The 18,871-nt window shown below is 40.8% G+C and overlaps 1 protein-coding gene across 5 annotated transcripts in view; it reads right to left on the reverse strand.

The window, feature by feature from the left end:
- Positions 1-18,871, reverse strand: part of KIDINS220 (kinase D interacting substrate 220) — a 118,396-nt gene that overhangs the window by 99,297 nt on the left and 228 nt on the right. For all 5 annotated transcript variants that reach the window (XM_021718150.1, XM_021718149.1, XM_021718147.1 and 2 more), the window contains exon 2: positions 6,092-6,235. In XM_021718150.1, the coding sequence (XP_021573825.1) occupies positions 6,092-6,199 (108 nt within the window). In that variant the 5' untranslated portion in view covers positions 6,200-6,235. The remainder of the gene's footprint in view (positions 1-6,091; positions 6,236-18,871) is intronic.

Below are 18,871 nucleotides of genomic sequence, written 5' to 3' on the forward strand. Positions count from 1 at the left end.
AAAGGTGAGATATCAAAGTCATTGGTATAATATATAAATTAAAGCCAACAAACTCTAAATGTATGGCCCTGAGGATACATGAATTTTACATCAGTTTTCAAAACTGTAATTCTAAAGACTCAGAGAAGTTTTCTGTTTGCTTTCTGAGGTCACAGTTGTATTTCAGATAGTTCACAAAGAAAAGTATTTTTAGAGAATGGAGAAAAAATAACATAAACGTGTATAAATACCTATGGCACAAATAAGAAAGATGGCATAAATCTGACCACCTAGAAATATGCCAAAAGAAAGACTCAAGCAGTCATAGTTTTCTCTTGCAGAAACTGAGTTGCCTACTCAATATTTGAAGGACAGGGTTTAGTTAGGAGTGCAATGAGCTCAGCTAAAAAACATCCACACTCTCAGCCTCATTTGTAGCTGGAAATAATCCTGTGACATTGCTCTGGCTAGGACTTCCAGGAAACTCTGAGGGAATCAATTTGCCCTGTCTGTGTCCTTTTCCTTCTTATTGCCTGATATTCAGACACAGTACTGGAGCTGTAGTAACATAGCTGACATGAGGTCATCAGCACACAGTGGGGAAACAGAAAGATAGAGGAGCCCGAGTCCTGGAAGACATCCTGAAACCACTGTAAGCCATAATGATGGCCCTCTAGCTTACCATTATGAGAGAAAAATAAACCACTGTTTGTTTAAGTTGGAGTCTCACTCTGTGTCCCAGGCTGGAGTACAGTGGCACACTCAAGACCACCATAGCCTTGACCTGCAGGGCTCCAGCGATCCTTCCACCTCAGCCTTCCAAATAGCTGGAACTACAGGCATGCATCACCAAGCCCAGCTAATTTTTTGATTTCATCAAGTTGCCCAGATTGGTCTCTAACTCCTGGGCTCAGGCAATCCTCTCACCTCTGCCTTCCAAAGTGCTGGGATTACAGGTGTGAGCTACTGCACCCAGCCTAAACCACTGTTTTGAGAGCTATTACATGCAGTACAAAGCAATTCTTATCTGATACACTTTTTGTAGCTGCACTATTCAAAAAGATAATGGTTTTCAGGAAAGGCTGCCAAAATGTGTTTCTAGGTTTTTTTGAGTCAGAGTCTTACTCTACTGCCCAGGCCGCTGGAGTGCAGTGGCACGCTCACAGCCACCACAGCCTCAACCTGGTGGGCTCAGGCAATCCTTCCGCCTCAGCCTTCCAAGTAGCTAGAACTACAGGCGCGCACTACCACACCCAGCTTGTTTTTTCAATTTATTGTAGAGACGAGGTCTCACCAAGTTGCCCAGGCTAGTCTTGAGCCCACGAGCTCAGGTAACTCTAGTTCCTCGGTCTCCCAAAGTGCTGGGATTACAGGCTTGAGACACCGCACCCAGTCCGCCAGAAAGTTTTATTAGCTCCCCAAAGGTAGCAGGATCGTTACCTCACAAATTGAGCCTAACAAAACCTATCTCTGGATTTTCCTAGTTCTTGCTTAACCAATCTAGTAACTAAAGTTGTAGCGATACTGAGTAACTTACCACGTCAACTGTATTCTTCCACTTGGAAATGAATCAATAAAGGTAACTTCCATAGCTAACCCCACACAACCCACAAACCCCATGTCTATGTCCTTCCAAAGAACACAGGATTATAGAATCCACAGAACCCCAGCTCTACTCCTTACAATGATCTCAAGCTAAAAGTCACCAAAATAAAAAGAACACTCTGCACCAAGTGAAGCTTCCCACAGCAGGTATCATACCTCCTATTCAAGCATCTTTTTTGCTCTTCCCAGTTTCTAGGTTTCCATATCTACTTATTCAGGTATAGGAGACCTAAATAACCATTGTCCTGTAAGGAGCCCCTTTGGAGGATTTATACTTCTTCCAATAACTGTAGTAAAACTAAAACATTTGGAAATCCTCCTTTGAAAATTCCTTTCAAGTCTGTTTATAAACATATAACAAAATCCATCACTTACAGTTAAAGTTTCAGTTCATTTTCTTAAAAAGGAGAGAAATGTCCAACATCAACATTACCCCCTACTTGTACCAAGGAGAGCTAAGAGTGACTTTTTGTTCTTTTCCAAAAAAAGACAAAAATAAAAACCTTTCACTACTCTAAAAAGGGCAAAGATTAGCCATCATTGAGAATATTCACAGGCCAAGAGGTCTATCCAGTTTAGAAACAGAATAAAAAGAAATTAGATTTACCAACTGTGGCTGATTATGTGCTAATAAAGGAGACTATCAGGCAATTTTACTCACATTAATTTTCTTTTTTTTTTTTTAAGAGACAGGGTCTCACTCTGTTGCCCAGGCTGGAGAGCAGTGGTGCAATCATGGCTCACTGCAGCTTCAAACTCCTGGGCTCAAGGGATCCTCCTGCCTTGGCCTCCCAAAATACTGGGATTACAAGCATGAGCCACTGCACCTGGTCTACCCATATCATTTTATTTAATTGATCTAATATTTAAGAATCCTTTCCAAACTGATAACCAAAACATATTAACATGAAGTTACTTAAATACTCTTTCGAGGCCAAGAAAGATGGGGAAAAAATTCAAACAGCTCTTTTCAATTCTATAAAAATTAAATTTTAGAACTTTTTGGAATTGCCACACTGATTTCCATAGAGGCCAACTTTCCATATGACCCTGCAATCCCCCTCCTGGGAATTTTCCCCAAAGAACTCAGGTCACTCTATGAAAAAGATACTTGCAGATGTATGTTTATTGCAGCATTGTTCACAATAGCAAAAACATGAAACCAACCGTGCTGCCCATCAAAAGAGGGTTGAATTTAAAAAATGTGGTACATATACACAATGGAATACTACACAACCATAAAGAAGAACAAAATCATGAACTTTGCAGCAACCTGGATAAAATTAGAGTTTATAATACTGAGAGATCTCTCACAGAAACAAAGAACTGAGTATCACATGTTCTCACTCATAAGTGAACCTTGAATAACTACCGTATCACTATAAGAAAAGGACTGAAAGTGGTGGGAAACTGTGGGGAGGGGTGAGGGGGTTGGGAGGTGGGACTGACAGCAGTTGATATCTGCCTGGGAAAGTGGGGAACACACCTCATCTATAAAGGTACCTGCATGGTAAATATTTGTATACCTAGCCCTGAATTGCACCCCACAATTTTAAATAAAAATTAAAAGAAGAAAAAGAAAAAAAAAAAAGACCATTCCAGAGTAAAAACACTGAATGAATATGAAAAAAATTAAATTTTATCAGAAGTTGTAGAATTGCTAAAAATAAAACAGCCTTGAGAAAACTTCTTTAACCACAGCCCTTAAACTAAGCCACAACTGAACTATTCCAGGTGGTTTCAAGTTATTTTAAAACTCCAATTTAAATTGATACAATATTAAACTGGATATAGTGATAATGAATATCCACTAAATGCTATCTCATGCATGATGTTAAGTTAAGCTTTAAACCAACTATGTGTCACTTCTATGGCCAAAAGATTAATATAATTTTATACTTATCAATGTGATGTTTTATTCCAAGTGAGGCTATTTTCTTAATAACCCCTAAGAAAATATCTATAAAGTAAATTTAATGTTTCTAAACTATCACACTGTTTTCTAAATATGCTAATATATGCTAACAAAATTACTGTCTATAATTACTTTATAACAAATAACAATCTCTAATTACAAATTTCATCTTATCTATTTATAACAATTTTTGACTATTCATAATCATAAAAGGGAATAATTATGCTAACTAACCAAAATATACTTTTTAAATATAGAAATGTTGAAAACATAGGCATTAGCATTAGATGAACTTTATTCTTAAGACTCAAAGGCAGTAGAGCTTAAACAGATTATAGTTTGTTTCAAGTCTACTAGAGCAAGGTTCAAATTTGTATTATATCAGGTAATATCTTGTATAGGAAACTGAAGAATTAAGGCTTTTATCCATAAATCAAGATAAGTAACAGTATTATGCTTTGCATAGTTGCTATGCAAGTTAAATAAGCTAAGATATATGAAATACATATCATAATATTTGCATAACTATTTAATAAAAACATTGGCTATCACAATATTATGGTAATAACAATATTTTTATATACAAATTTCCTTAATGCATGAGTTAACATTTAATGAAATTAGGTACCCCACGTCAAAAAAAAAGTATCAAGTAATAGCTGTTAATTCAGCAGCTTTAATAACATTTATAATATTGGCACACCCGTGCATATGGCAGAATTATTCACAACAGCCACAGGATGAAAGCAACCAAATTTCCCACCACAGATGAGTGGATAAACAATATGTACTACATACATGCAACGGAATATTATTCAACCTATAAAGGAAGGAAACTCTGCTACATGCTACAACATGGATGAGCCTTAGAGATATTGTGCTAACCAAAATAAGCCAGTCACAAAAGACAAATGAGTCCATTTATATGAGGTGTCTAGAACAGAACAGGCAAATTCATAGAAACAGGAAGTAGAATGGTGTTTGCCAAGGGTGAGGGGGACAGGAAAGAGAGAATTGTTGCTTAATGGATACAGAGTTTTGACTTTGCAAGATGAAAACGTTCTGGAGATCTGTGGTATGACAACATAGAAATACTTAACACTACTGAACTGTATCCTCAAAAATTGTAATAAAGTAAATTTTATGTGTTTCTTTACAATATAAAAATTTATAAATAAAACTTCGTATATGTCTACAAACATAGATGCACATGTAAGCACATACATACATACACATAAATACATATATTCACACATACTTAGCAAATAAAAATCACTCCTCATTCATCTTACCAGCTGGCTAAAACAAAATTACACTCTATTGAAAATACAGGAGTCAGGCACATTAACTCATGCCTGTAATCCCAGTACTAAGGAAGACCGAGGCAGGAGGATCGCTTGAGCCGAGGAGTTCAAGACCAGATTAGGTCACATGGAAAGGCCTCTTCTCTACAAAAAATCGAAAAATCAGCCAACTGTGGCAGCATCCACCTGTGGTAGCAGCTACTCAGGAGGCTGAGGCAGAAGGATGCCTGCCTCAGGTTGAAGCTGCAGTGAGCTGTGACTGCGCCACTGCATTCCAGCCTGGGTAACAGAGTGAAACTACAATTTAAAAGAAAAAAGAAACAAAAGAAAGAAAAATACATACGACTCTAGACACAAGGTTATTTTCCCTATGCTTTATAGGACCAACATATACTTTGCCACTTTAAAAATTTACACAAAAATTAGTAAGTGACTAAAATGTCAGGTCAAATAATCTCCAGCTTTGTTATTCACAATATAATGGGATCAACATTTTTTTACTCATATAACCAAATAAAAATATTTCATTTAAGTCATGCTTATTTTATTTTTTTAAGACAGGGTCTCACTGTTGCTCAGGCTGGCGTGCAGTGGCATGGATCATGGTTCATTGCAGCCTGGAACTCCTGGGCCCAAACAATCTTCTTGCCTTAGCCTCCCCGTAGCTAGGACTACAAGTGCACACCAACATGCCCAGTTAGTTTGTTTGTTGTAGAGACAGGTCTCCCTACGTTGCCCAGGCTGGTCTCAAATTCCTAGCCTCAAGTGATCCTCCCACTTTAGCCTCCTAAAGTCCTGGGATTACAATCATTAGCCACTGTACCGTGCTTATTATAACACACAGACTTGTAAACACTCTCTTAAAGCTGTAGGGTCTTTAAAATCCCAAGGTTTATGGAATGAACAACTAAGGAAGAGAACTGGGTCTCCATTAAAGAAAATATTTCAAAAATTCCTAATTTTGTCTAGTTCATCTATTTATAAGAAGATCAGGTCTAGATCTCTAACGCTTCCTAGAATACTTTAGATTTTAATAATCAAACTTCTTGATACTAATTATTCCATCAGGGAAAAAATATCAAGATAAATCTATATCCAATAGTTAATCCTATTTATAAACTAAAATGTACTCCAAAAATATGGAATTTGAAGTGCTTTTAACTAGAGGAAATTACACCATCAGTATAGTCCACTATTACTGAGAGTATACTGAAGGTATCCTATGCATTTAGGATTGGTAGTCAGCAAATATTTGTGAAAAAACTTAATTTTATGAACTTGGCCTTACCTCATTTCTCTCATCTACATCTTTGCATTTTTCAAGAAGAGCTTTCAGAGCAGGAATGTTTTCTTCTTCTACATAATTTATTACACTCTGTGATATCAGAACAGACATTTTCACAGAAAGCTGCAATTATCTCAATTTCAGTACCTGTTAAAAGCAAATTAGACAAAATACACATAATTTGTGGTTAGAAAAAACCCAGGTTATCATTAAAAATAACGTCATTCTTAACATTAAGCTTATGCAAGGATATCTCCTGTGGTAGCAGTGAAAACAAGGCTTCACAAGGTTCTGGGAGCTCAGCTGTCAAAATGCTGACAAGCTGTCTCTTTCCAAGAACATACTCATCTCAATCTTAATTTATCCAAATCTCAACTCCAGATGCATCCCCAAAACCTCCTGATCGCCACTCCATATAAAAGGAAGTGCTCCACTGTTCCTCCTACTGTCTCCATCCCAGAAAATGGCAACTTCAGGTCCATTCTTTCAGGGCCAAAAGCCTTGGAATTATCCACAATTTATCTTGCTCTTGCACACTACATTCTATCTAAACAATAACAACAACAAAAAATTAGCAAATCCTTTTATCTCTACCTACACAATATACTTCACATCTCACTACTACTCACCACTTTCATCACCTGGTACAAGCCACCAAGATTCTCACCTGGATCATTGTCATAGCTTCCTCACTGGACTCTCTGCTTCCATACTGACCTCTAACCTGGACCACTGGGAGAGCTTCCTAACTGGTCTGCCTGCCCCTGCATGACCTCTCACCTGATTACTGTCACAACTTCCTAACTGGTCTCCCTGCCTCTGCTTTTTTCCCTTGTAGTCTATCCTCCAGAACACAACCTCGAAGATCTTTCTAAAATGTACACTGAGTATATGTGGGTGGTCAGGAAGGGGAAGATATTGGTCAAAGGGCAAGAAAATTTCAGTTAGGAAGAAGGAGTTCTGGTGATCTCACTGCACAGTATGGTGACTATAGTTAATAATAGTGTATTATATATTTCAAATTGTTAAAAGAGTGCATTTTAAATAAACTGCACAAAGAAATAAGCACGAGAAGGGACAGATATGTTAATTAGCCGGAAATGATCATTCTATAATGGATACATGTATCAAAACATAACACTTTACCCCACAAATATATATATTATTTTCCAATTAAAAATTATATTAAATTATAAAGAAAACCTTTAGCATGCATCAGAATCATCTAGAGAGCTTTTAAAACAGATTCCTGAGCCCTACTCTCAGAGATTCTGACCTAGTAGGTCTGGGTGGGCCCCTGAATCTGCATCTTTAAACAGTGCCCTGTGATGCTCTGATTCTGCAAACAGATTCGGGAGAACCACATTGTGAGTAGTGCTAAGTCAGAATGTGTCCTTTTTTCCCTCAAACAGCTACTTCAAGCACTCAAAGTAAAATCAATGTTTTTACCTTGAACTAGATGACTCCCAGTGACAAACTCTCACCAGTGTTAACCTCTGACCTCAGCCCCTATCACTCCCCCCCCCAACCACTTGGCTGCTTGAACATGCTGAGACAGTCCTACCCAAGGCCTCTGTGCCACTTTTCTGTCCACCTAAACTTCTCTTCCATGGGACATGCGCATGGCTCGCCTCCTTTCTTCCTTCGGGTCACCTCATTAGGAGGTCTTACCTGATGTGCAACATAAGAGATTATCAACCTCACATGGGCTCCATAGCACTTGCCACCATCAGAAAAAGGACATATTGTTTGTTTATTGTCCACCTATCACAACTAGATTTCAAGTTCCAAAAGATGGACATCTAGATGCAAATAAACAATCAGATCCCCATCCACACTTGCAGCACATACAGACACTAACTGAAAATTGACCTAAATGTAATATCTAAAATATAAAACTTCTAGAAGAAAACATAGACTTAATGACCTTGTATTAAGAAATATTTTTGATATAACACAAAAAGCATGAGTCATAAAAATAGACTCATAAACCAACATTCATCAAAATGAAAAACGTTTGCTCTGTTAAGAAAATGAAATTACTTGGGACTTCTTTTTTCCTTCCATTGTCCTTCCTCTTAAACAGAAATGCCTACAACTGGTACTACATGCAGGACCCCCAACTGTGTTTTGGAGCAAATAACTTGTTTCTTGAGTCTCACAGGTCCACAGATAAAAGTGCCTCAGAATGGACTATACCCGGAGCCGCATTTATACCCGATTTAGATGAGATTTAGAACTTTTGAGCTGACGAGACTTAAATGAGAATTGCATTTTGCTTTGATGCTATAATGAGTTGAGATTTTGGGGGGCCTTGGGATGGGAAGAATAGGTTTTACATGTGGGAAGGAAATCTATCATTGGGGGCTAGAGGGTGGAAACTATTGCATCTTAATATAATTCTATTTATATTGCATTCTGGAAAAGGAAAACTATAGAAACAGAAAAGAGATCAGAGATCACCAAGGCTTAAGGTAGGAGAATGAGATGACTACAAAAGTTTACAAGGGAATCTGAGGAGTCACTGGATATTCCTTTTGGGGGGGGGGGACAGAGTCTTACTCTGTCACCAAGCTGGAGTGCTCATGGCTACCACAGCCTCAACCTGTTAGGCTCAGACAATCCTTCCACCTCAGCCTTCTAAGTAACTGGAACCACAGGTGAATGCCACCACATCCCTGCTAATTTTTTGATTTACTGTAGAGATGAGGTTGCAGCAAGTTGCCCTGGCTGGTCAAGTCCCAGGTTCAGGCAATCCTCTCCCCTCATCTCCCAAAGTGCTGGGATTACAGGTGTGAACTATTGCGCCTGAAGTTAATGGATATTTTGTATCTTGACTATGGCAGTAGTTATACAAATATATACATTTGTCAAAATTCAAAACTGTCCACTTAAAAGGAAGAATTTTATTATATGTAAATTATACTTTAATATAACTTACTTTTTTTTTTTTGAGTTGGAGTCTCACTCTGTCGCCCAGACTGGAGTACCAGTGACATACTCATGGCCACCCCAGCGTCAACCTGCTGGGCTCCAGCGATCCTTTCTTCTGCATCAGCCTTCCAAGTAGTTGGAACTAAAGGCGCACGCTATCACACCCGGCTAATTTTTTATTTGTTTTAGAGACGAGATTTCACCAAGTTGCCAGGGCTGGTCTCGAACCCGCAGGCTCAGGCAATCCACTCACCTCAGCTTCCCAAAATATTGGGATTACAGCTGAGTTACCGAGCTTGGCCTATACCTTACTTTTTAAAATAATCCTCGAAAAAATGATTATGCTAATTGACCCAATAATTTTCCTTGTAGGAATTATTCTAAAAACATGAGAAATGTGACAAAGATTTTAAGGTTTTTAAGTATTACAGTTTTATTCATAAAAACAAAAAACTTAGAGATAAGTATTACATAAATTATGATAATTCACTTAATAGAATAATATACAGTCATTAAAATGTATCCCAGGCTGGGCACGGTGACTCACGTCTACAATCCCAGCACTTTGGGAGGCAGAGGCAAGAGGACTGCCTGAGTCCAAGGGTTCGTGACCAGCCTGGGCAAATTGGCAAGACCTCGTCTCTACAATAAATCAAAAAATTAGCCAGGCATGGTAGCACATGCCTATAGCTCTAACTACTTGGAAGGCTGAGGTGGAAGGATCACCTGAGCCCAGCAGGTCAAGGCTGCAGTGGCCGTGAGAATGCCACTGTACTCCAGCCTGGGTGACAGAGACTCCAACTCAAAAATTAAATAAATGAAATAAAATAAAATAAAATGTATCCCAAACATGTATTAATAGAAAAATGCTTATAATATAAAAGGGAAAAAATTAAGAACTATATAGATAGCATCTCAACTATTTAAAACATACTCATTTTTAAATACTGAAATGAAACAGAACAAATGGTGATAAGTATCAGTGTAATTTTTATTTTCTTTAGAATCTTTACTTCCTAAATTTCTGGAATGTGGTACTTCTATCATTAGATACCAATAAGAGGTTTTTTAATTAGCTGTCATTACCAACACCCAATACTTTCATCTGTTTCCTCTTCTTACAGGATCAAGGAAGACATCCAGGATCTGGCTCGGCTCCCTTTATACCCGCCCCACCCCATCTTACAGCTCAGCAGCCCCCAACCTTTTTGGCATCAGGGACCAGTTTCGTGGAAGACAATTTTTCCACAGACGGGGGGTGGGAGCGGGGGAGGCCTCATCATCCATCAGCTTCTCATAAGGAGTGCACAAACTAGATCCCTCGCATGCGCAGTTTACAGTAGGGTTCGGGATCCTACGAGAAGCTAACGCCAATGCTGATCTGACAGGGGGCGGAGCTCCACTCTTCTGCTGCTCACCTCCTGCTGTGCGGCTCTGTTCCTAACAGGCGTGGATGGACTGGTACCAGCACGTGGCCCAGGGGTTGGGGACCCCTGCTACAGCTTGGCCAAGCTGAAGCACTCAAAATCGCCACCATCTGCCATACTGCTCCACAAGCCTGCCTTTGCTCAGGCTGCTCCCTCCATTTAGAACATCATCCTCATCTCCCTGCTAAGAAGCATTCACCTCTTCAGAGAGTCAAACAATCACCACTTGTTGTTGGGCTTACCTCCTAATGTCTCATGGCAGCCAACCCCATGCTCAGTGCCTAAGTTTAAGATGCCTTCACCAGCCAGGTTCTGTGGCTCAGCCTATAATCCCACGCCTTTGGGAGGCTGAGGTGAGTGGACTGCCTGAGCCCGCGGGTTTGAGACCCGCCTGGGCAGGCAAGACCTCATCTCTACAATAAATCAAAAAATTAGCCGGGCGTGGTAGTGCGCGCCTGTAATTCCGGCTACTCGGAAGACTGAGGCGGAAGGATCGCCGGAGCCCAGCAGGTCGAGGCTGCGGTGGCCGGGAGCGGACACTGCACTCCAGTCTGGGCGACAGAGTAAAACTCCAACTCAAAAAAATAAATAAATAAAAATAAAAGTAAATTTTAAAAGATGCCTTCACCATCTATACTCATCAAGACTATTAAGACAGCAAGAGACAAATTTAAGCTAGCTCAAGCAAACCAGAAAATTTTATTCTAAAGATACTGGTTTATTTATTTCCCATAACCACATCGTGGTGGGTGATACTGGACCTCAAACTCCAGGAGGAGAATTTTCTTTGTCCACTGACTTAATCTACTTTCATTCTAGACTAACATCTTCTACATGTAAAGCAATGTGGCTGTCCACAATCAAATCAGATAGTTTCTGACACCAGAGAAAGCAGTCTATTCTTTGTTCTCAGATCCAAAAGTCCCAGAAAACAGTTCTCATTACCCAGAATGCCAACCCAGAACCAATCAACTATACTCACAAAGTTAGAAGGGGGTTACAAAGTCACACAGTATTGACATTGCTTCCCAAGAAGTAGTTGTGACGTAGGCAGTGATCTTTAAAATGTGTACTACACCATCTCTCACCTGGATCAACGTGACAGGCTATCAACTTATGCCTCCCTCTCCAATCCTGCCCCCTTGAATCCATTGGCCACACCGAAGCAAGAGTGATCTACAATACATTCCTCTTAAAATCCCGACTGGGAAGACAGATGATGGCTTCACTACTCATAAGTTATTCAAGGAACTTACACCATCTAAGCTTTGTAAAACCACTGTCAAGATTCAATGATATAATTCCTATGGAAAGCTTTGCTCTGTACTGAGCAAAGGGAAGACTCAATAAATTAAATTCTTGATGATGACGACGATGATGAGGGCACGCAGATTCTTCACGAGCTGGCCCATCGTCCCATTCCAGCCTTGCCTCTTCCTCCCCTCCCCAGTCCCATCCACCCCCTCTATTCAAACCCACCTTCTGTAGTCACATCAACACTTCCAGCTCCAGACAGACTCATCTACTGCAGTTCCTTCACTGCCCCATGCTTTCTTCTTTCCAGACCTTTGCTTTACTGTCCCCTCTGCTTAGAAAGTTAATTCTCTCTCTCTTTCTCTGTGTGTGTGTACGCGTAAATGCACACGCGGGCGAGTGCACACGCATGCATACACACACCTGGAAAGCTTCTACTTGTCCTTGAGGACATGGCTGTAACAATATCTTCTCCTGGAAGCCTTCATTGACTGGCTGCTTACCCCAAGCTGGGCCAAGAACCTTCCTATGGGCTCCTCTACACCTGTGTATTCATGGAGGTATAGACACACCACACTCAACTCTCCATTTACTTACTCCCTCCACATCCTCGCTAGACTACAAGTTCTTGCATGAGGACTCACCTTATATCCAGCACAATGCATACATTAAAAGGGGCTGAGAAAGAGAAAAGTGAAAAGTGACTATCAGGAACTGGCCCGGCATGCACGGCCAGGTCGTGGTATTCTCTTGTGAACATCATAATCTCACAGAACACCAGCACCAAAAAGGTCACTCTGTGACCATGATGGCAGGAAAAAAAACAAGACGACTCTGGAGTGATATGTGAACAGACAAAAACGTGAACATTATCCAAACCACAAAAATGCCCAAATATCTCCCTATCTTGGCTAATATATGAAAGATTGCTGCTGCTTTGTCAATTACTGCACAAGTTTAACCTTGCTCCATTCTTCTTGCCTTCTGGGTAAGATTTAAAATACCCAGTTGCAGAATTACCCCGCCCCCTGCATCCTGAAGCACCCAATACAGAGCAAAGATTTGCTTCCTTGAACTCCTCCCCAAATCACCTAACATCAGCTCAAATGCTCTAACTCCTTTCTAACAACCTCTTACAGATCCCCCACAGTTCCCTATGACGCAGATTCTCCTTCATTGCAAGGAGTTAATAAGACCAACTTTGTTCAACTATAGGTACAGTCCTGGCAGCCTCTGACGAGAGGGCACAGACAGTGTTTAATACATTTCATGGAATAATCAATGTTTAAATGTCATAAGATGTTCATGGGCACATATAATATAGGTAACTAGAAACTACAAAATAAAAGTATAATATTAAATCCACATCTGTACAGTAAAACCCATGACATGTTGCCATATTAAAGAGTATGTATATAGTATGAGACCACTTGATAAGATAAAGAGACCCCTATATACAAGGAAGATACAAAAACCCCAGAATTATCTTTATGGAGGGTGTATCCCAAGCTTGTGTGCTAGGAACCCATCAGCTTCAGTGTACCAGCTAGCATTCTTGTGAGAGGTTGCAGCATTTGGCTTCAGTGTATTTTTGGGGGGAGATTCTTTTTTTTTTTAAGAGTTAGAGTCTCACTCTGTCGCCCAGACTGGAGTAAAGTGGCTCGCTCCCGGCCACCGCAGCCTCGACCTGCTGGGCTCCAGCGATCCTTCCGCCTCAGCCTTCCAAGTAGCCGGAATTACAGGCGCACACTACCACGCCTGGCTAATTTTTGATGTACTGTAGAGGCAAGGTCTCACCAAGTTGCCCAGGTGGGTCTCTAACCCATGGGCTCAGGCAACCCACTCACCTCGGCCTCTCAAAGTGCTAGGATTACAGGCTGAGCCATTTAAAAGTGTCCACTTCCTCATGGGTGATTTACAAGCACACCTGCCCACATACCGTGTTGAGCATTAAGTCATTTTTTTTTGTTACCAAAAACAGAATGATCCTCATGCTCCACCCTCCCTATTCACCCAATCTCACCCCGAGCAACTTTTTTTTTGTTTCCCTGGATGAAAAATGTCCTTGAAGGGCAATGTATTGCCCATGTAAAAGAGTTGAAACAAAAAATGGCAGAAGCACTAAAAGGTATCAAGATTAATGTGTTCAAAAACTGTTTTGAGCAGTGGGGAAGCATCTAATAGGTGTACGGCATCAAACAGAGTATTCTGAAGGCGACTGAAGCTTAAACATGTAAACATAAATATACAATTTTTTATAAATAAATTCCGTTTTAAGGGGTTTTCTCCTCATATGTCCATATTCAGTGTGTATATATCCAAGAGAAAAGTGTGGAAGGACATACACCTGGCTGCTAAAACTGGTTATCTTAGCAGGTAGGACTAAAAGGAGGAAGTGGTTAGCTTTACTTTTATACATATTTGTGCTGTATTGTTTTACTTGATATAATAAACCTATGTTAATTTCCACTAGGAAAAAAAGGAATGTTTCATCACAAGAAAAAAGCTGTACAGCTTCTCATCCTTCACATTTCAGTTTCAATATTATCTCTTTAAAAAGGCCTTCTTCTTAAAGGGCGCTCAATGTAGTGGTCAAATGTATGGACTAGAGCCAGTTTGCCTCGGTTTGGCTCCAGACTTTACCACTATTATATCACCGTGGGTTTTATAGAAATGTGATATTTTGACACATGAATATAATGTATAACAATCAAATCAAAGTATTTAGGATATCCATCACCTCAAATATTTATCACGTCTTTGTACTGGAAATATTTCAAATATTATCTTCTAGCTATTTTAAAATTTACAATAAACTGTTAACTACAGTCACTCTACTGTGCTGTTGAAAACTAGGACTCATTCCTTCTTTCTTTTTTTGAGTTGGAATCTCACGCTGTCGCCCAGGGTGGAGTGCAGTGGCACGCTCACAACTACCACAGCCTCAACCTGCTGGGCTCAGGCGATCCTTCTGCCTCAGCCTTCCAAGAAGCAGGAACAACAGGGATGTGCCACCATGCCCAGCTGATTTTTTTTATTGTAGAGATGCGGTCTCGCCATGTTGCTCAGGCTGGTCTTGAACGCCAAAGTTCAGGTAATCCTCTCGTCTCCATCTCCCAAAGTGCTGGGATTATAGGCGTGGACCACTGCAACCAGCTAATTTCTAGCTGTAAATTTGTGTAAATTTGTACCCATTAAGCAGCCTGCCTTCAACACCCCCAGGACCCTGGGCCAGTTTCCTGGGCTCAGTGTCTAAGTTTCCCCATCTTCAAATAACTACATATTTACATCCAAAGGGATTAAAATTGTGCCTACCACATACGAAGTCAATATACAATTGACTTCAAATATTTTATACAATAGTAGCATATGATCATTTCTTAACCACCCTTTCTTGATAGATTCCCCTAACGTGAACTGTTCTCTATTATGGGATCCTTTTTATTGCTTCACAGCACTTTTTGACACTTATTTTCCATATTTACCTGCTTAATAGCGGTCTCTTCCACTAGGATACAAGAGAAAGAACTATTTTCTTTTGTTCTATACCAAATGCCCAACACCTAGCACAATTCTTGGCCCATAGAATACCCTATATTTCTTGAATAATAAACATCATTTGAATCTATTGTCCACAGCCATTTGTCCAATGGGAATTTAAGATTATACATTCTTTTGTACAATTAGCAAAAAAATTAACATCTCAACATTATTTTTGAAAATGGCAGATGTAGCCAAAAGAAATGCTAGAACAAAATCTATGTTTTAGTGAGCTAATTTTCAGAACCTGCAAACAAATTTACTAGCTAACACAATATTTTTGATATATTCAGAATGCTTTCACTAAAAGGCCAGTTGGTTAACAGATGCATCCTATAACTTTTCTCCCATTACATATTACATGAAAGCAGCAATAGTGACAGTGTTTCCCAACACTACTAATTTTGTGTCTTCCAAATATGACACAATAAGTTCCTGAATGTGGCCTCTCCCTCTTCTTCCCTCACGTAAGTGTCCAAAAACAATGACCTGTATGCAGTCCCCAGGGCCCACCCTGATGCTGACACTCCTGAGGCAAGGTGGCAGTCCTTGCCACCTCCATACATATTCCAGAGTGATCTTCCTAAATCATGTCTCTTTATGCCCATTCTGTGCTCAGAACTTCCCAACAAGTTTGTCCTTTCACTCAAAATAAAAATCCCAAATTCCCTACATGGACCTGCTTGATCTACTCTCCCCTTCCCCAGCTCCCTGAGCTCACCTCCTGTCAATCTTTCTCCATCAGTCTGCTCAGGCCACATTGAGTTTCTGTTCAAATGTAATCTGCTGTGATCTCCCCTAACCACTTTGTATAAACAGCCCTCAACCCCTCTATTAAATCCCCCACTCCACAGCGCTACTTTAAAGTTCTTCTGCATAGCAGTTAGCATCACTCCACATACCATGAACTTTTTTTTGTCTGCTCCCCACCCCAACAAATGTAGGTCAGTGAGAATGGGGGCCATCTCCATTCTGTTTGCTGCTGAATCTCTAGCACTTAAAAAAGCATGTGGTAAGATAGAGAACCCAATATTTGTAGAATGAACAAGCATGTCCATGCTGATCCAACTACCTAGAATGCCTGACCTAGCTTTAACTTTTTTTTTTTGAATTGGAGTCTCACTCTGCCACCCAGACTGGAGTGCAGTGGCCGCTCCCAGCCACCGCTGCCTCGACCTGCTGGGCTCCAGCGATCCTTCCACCTCAGCCTTCCAAGTAGCTGGAACTACAGGTGCATGCTACCACGCCCAGCTAATTTTTGATTTATTGTAGAGATGAGGTCTCGCCAAGTTGCCCAGGCGGGTCTCGAACCTGCAGGCTCAGGCAATCCACTTACCTCAGGCTTTCAAAGTGCGGGATTACAGGCTGAGCCACCGAGCCCGGTTGCTTTAACTTTCTTAATGAACCAAAACATATTCTTTAAAATCCTGTTTAGGGGTCACCTTTGAACTACTCTATTAAGGGCTGTCTCTCTTTTGTTCTTATATCCTCAGAACCTACTTCAGGTCTAGAACAAGTAGAAACTTAATAGATAACTGTCAAATTGAATAACTTCATAGGCATACTAAAGATGCCTCTTCTGAAAGTCTTTGCCCACCCATAGCCCCTGCTACCCTCAACAGCCATGTTTTCCACCATCGGCCATAACCAGGGATAGGCATAGGAACTGTGACATGACACTGCTCGAAAAGATAAGCTGGGTCAATCAGATTCCTCTGTCTAGAACTGGGAATAAGAAAACAGAGATTGAGATGGTCATTTTAGGCCACACATACGATGACACAGTTTTGAGACAGTCAGTCAGCAGAAAGAATACAACATATATGAACAGAGAAAAAGACTCCTCCTAAATTAAGAGAAAAATGTGGCCCCTGAGAGATGCAGAACATGAAGCTGCTTGGGATCATGTCTACTTGATGATTCTCATTCCATCCTATATCCTCATCTCCATTCCACTGAGTAAAGTTGCTGTTCCTTACCTTCTAAGCAGCCCTGACTAATACAGTAGCACATAAAACAAAGAAACTGACAGTTCTTGAGCAAAAGCAAAGGAGGGGAATGACACACTTATAAATGATCCTAGAAAAATTAATCTCCTAGCAGTGTATGTTGAAAAAACACAAAGAATCAAAGAACCCTGGATACCAATCAGGGAACCACCAAAACCAACAGCCCCCAGGGCAGGGACAAGACAGTGAGAATGGAGAAGAAATGAGAGATATTAACTGGAAAAATATAAAATCCACCATATTGGAACTGTTTTGGCCCACCAAAATATCCAGAAGAGATATTCTGGATGCAAAAATAAAATTAACCGCACGTGACTGATTGGAAAAGAAAAGAACAGGTCGAAGATGACCAGATGCCCAGAGTAGGTGACTGGATAATGGTGCTGCCCTTAAAAAATAAAAGCACGCCGGGTGCAGTGGCTCAAGCCTGTAATCCCAGCACTCTGGGAGGCTGAGGTGAGCGGACTGGTTCGAGAACAGCTTGGGCAACTTGGCGAGACCTCACCCCTACAATAAATCAAAAAATTAGCCAGGCATGGTAGCGCACGCCTGTAGTTTTGGCTACTTGGAAGGCTGAGGTGGAAGGATCGCCTGAGCCCAGCAGGTCGAGTTGGAGTAGCAGTGAGCGTGCTCCTGCACCCCAGCCTGGGCACGGAGTGAGACTCCAACTCAAAAATAAATAAATATAAAAATAATCAGGAGGAAGAGCAGACTTTTCTCTGCATGCTTATCTCTCCTCCCTCCCCAGAACACAGCTAGGTGAATGGGGCTGAGGTGTGCTTTGGTAGGCTGATTGTGAAGTGCTGGAAAATAGCTAGATTAGAGAAATCTACCCAGTTCATGGAAAATTCTATCTGGAAATCACTCACACACACAGTGTAGAACAAGGATTCCCAAACTTGTGTACACCAAAATTATTTGGGAAGCTTGTCAAATACGCATATCCTTTGGGCTCCTCCTCCAGAGGATTCCCTTCAGTAGATGTGGCATGGGCCCATAAACTGACATTTTTAACACAGTCTCCAAAATGATTCTCATGAAAGTAGCCCACGCCAGTAAAGCTGGAGGAGAACAAAGAACACACCTTGCCGCAGCGTCTTCCAATCTTGGCTCTGTGCCAGATACCCTATGGTGCTTCTTAGAAAACGTAAGTGTGTGGTCCTCAATGTTATCAACATGGGGAAAGGGACGAACCTAAGAGCTTGATTCCTGAGCCACACCCCAGACCAAAGGAATGGGAATCTCTGAAAGGCTAAGAAAGCGCCCCCACTGAGCAGAGGTAAGTAGATATTAATAAGGAAAATTATTCATTTGGTTTAAACTTGTCAGATCACCTTGAAAGAATAAAAATCCCAACACTACGAACTAACAACAACAAAAATCGTTTCCCTATAAATAAATCTTGGACTCGTGTAAATTCATGACTTGCGATATTTTGCCAGACATTTAAAAGCCTGCACAGGACAATGGAGCAATGGAGCCCAACACGAAAGCAATACAGAAAACAAACGCAGACTCGCCCCGAACGCAGGACCCGGAGCGCCCAGGGCGCTGCAGGCGTCCCTCCAGGAGACCCTCTCCCTGCCCGACCTCGCCCCCTCCCTTCTCCTCCCGGGTTA

This window comes from Carlito syrichta, unplaced genomic scaffold (genome assembly GCF_000164805.1).
Source record: "Carlito syrichta isolate Samal-C Ts95f unplaced genomic scaffold, Tarsius_syrichta-2.0.1 Scaffold311867, whole genome shotgun sequence".
NCBI classification, from domain to species: domain Eukaryota; kingdom Metazoa; phylum Chordata; class Mammalia; order Primates; family Tarsiidae; genus Carlito; species Carlito syrichta.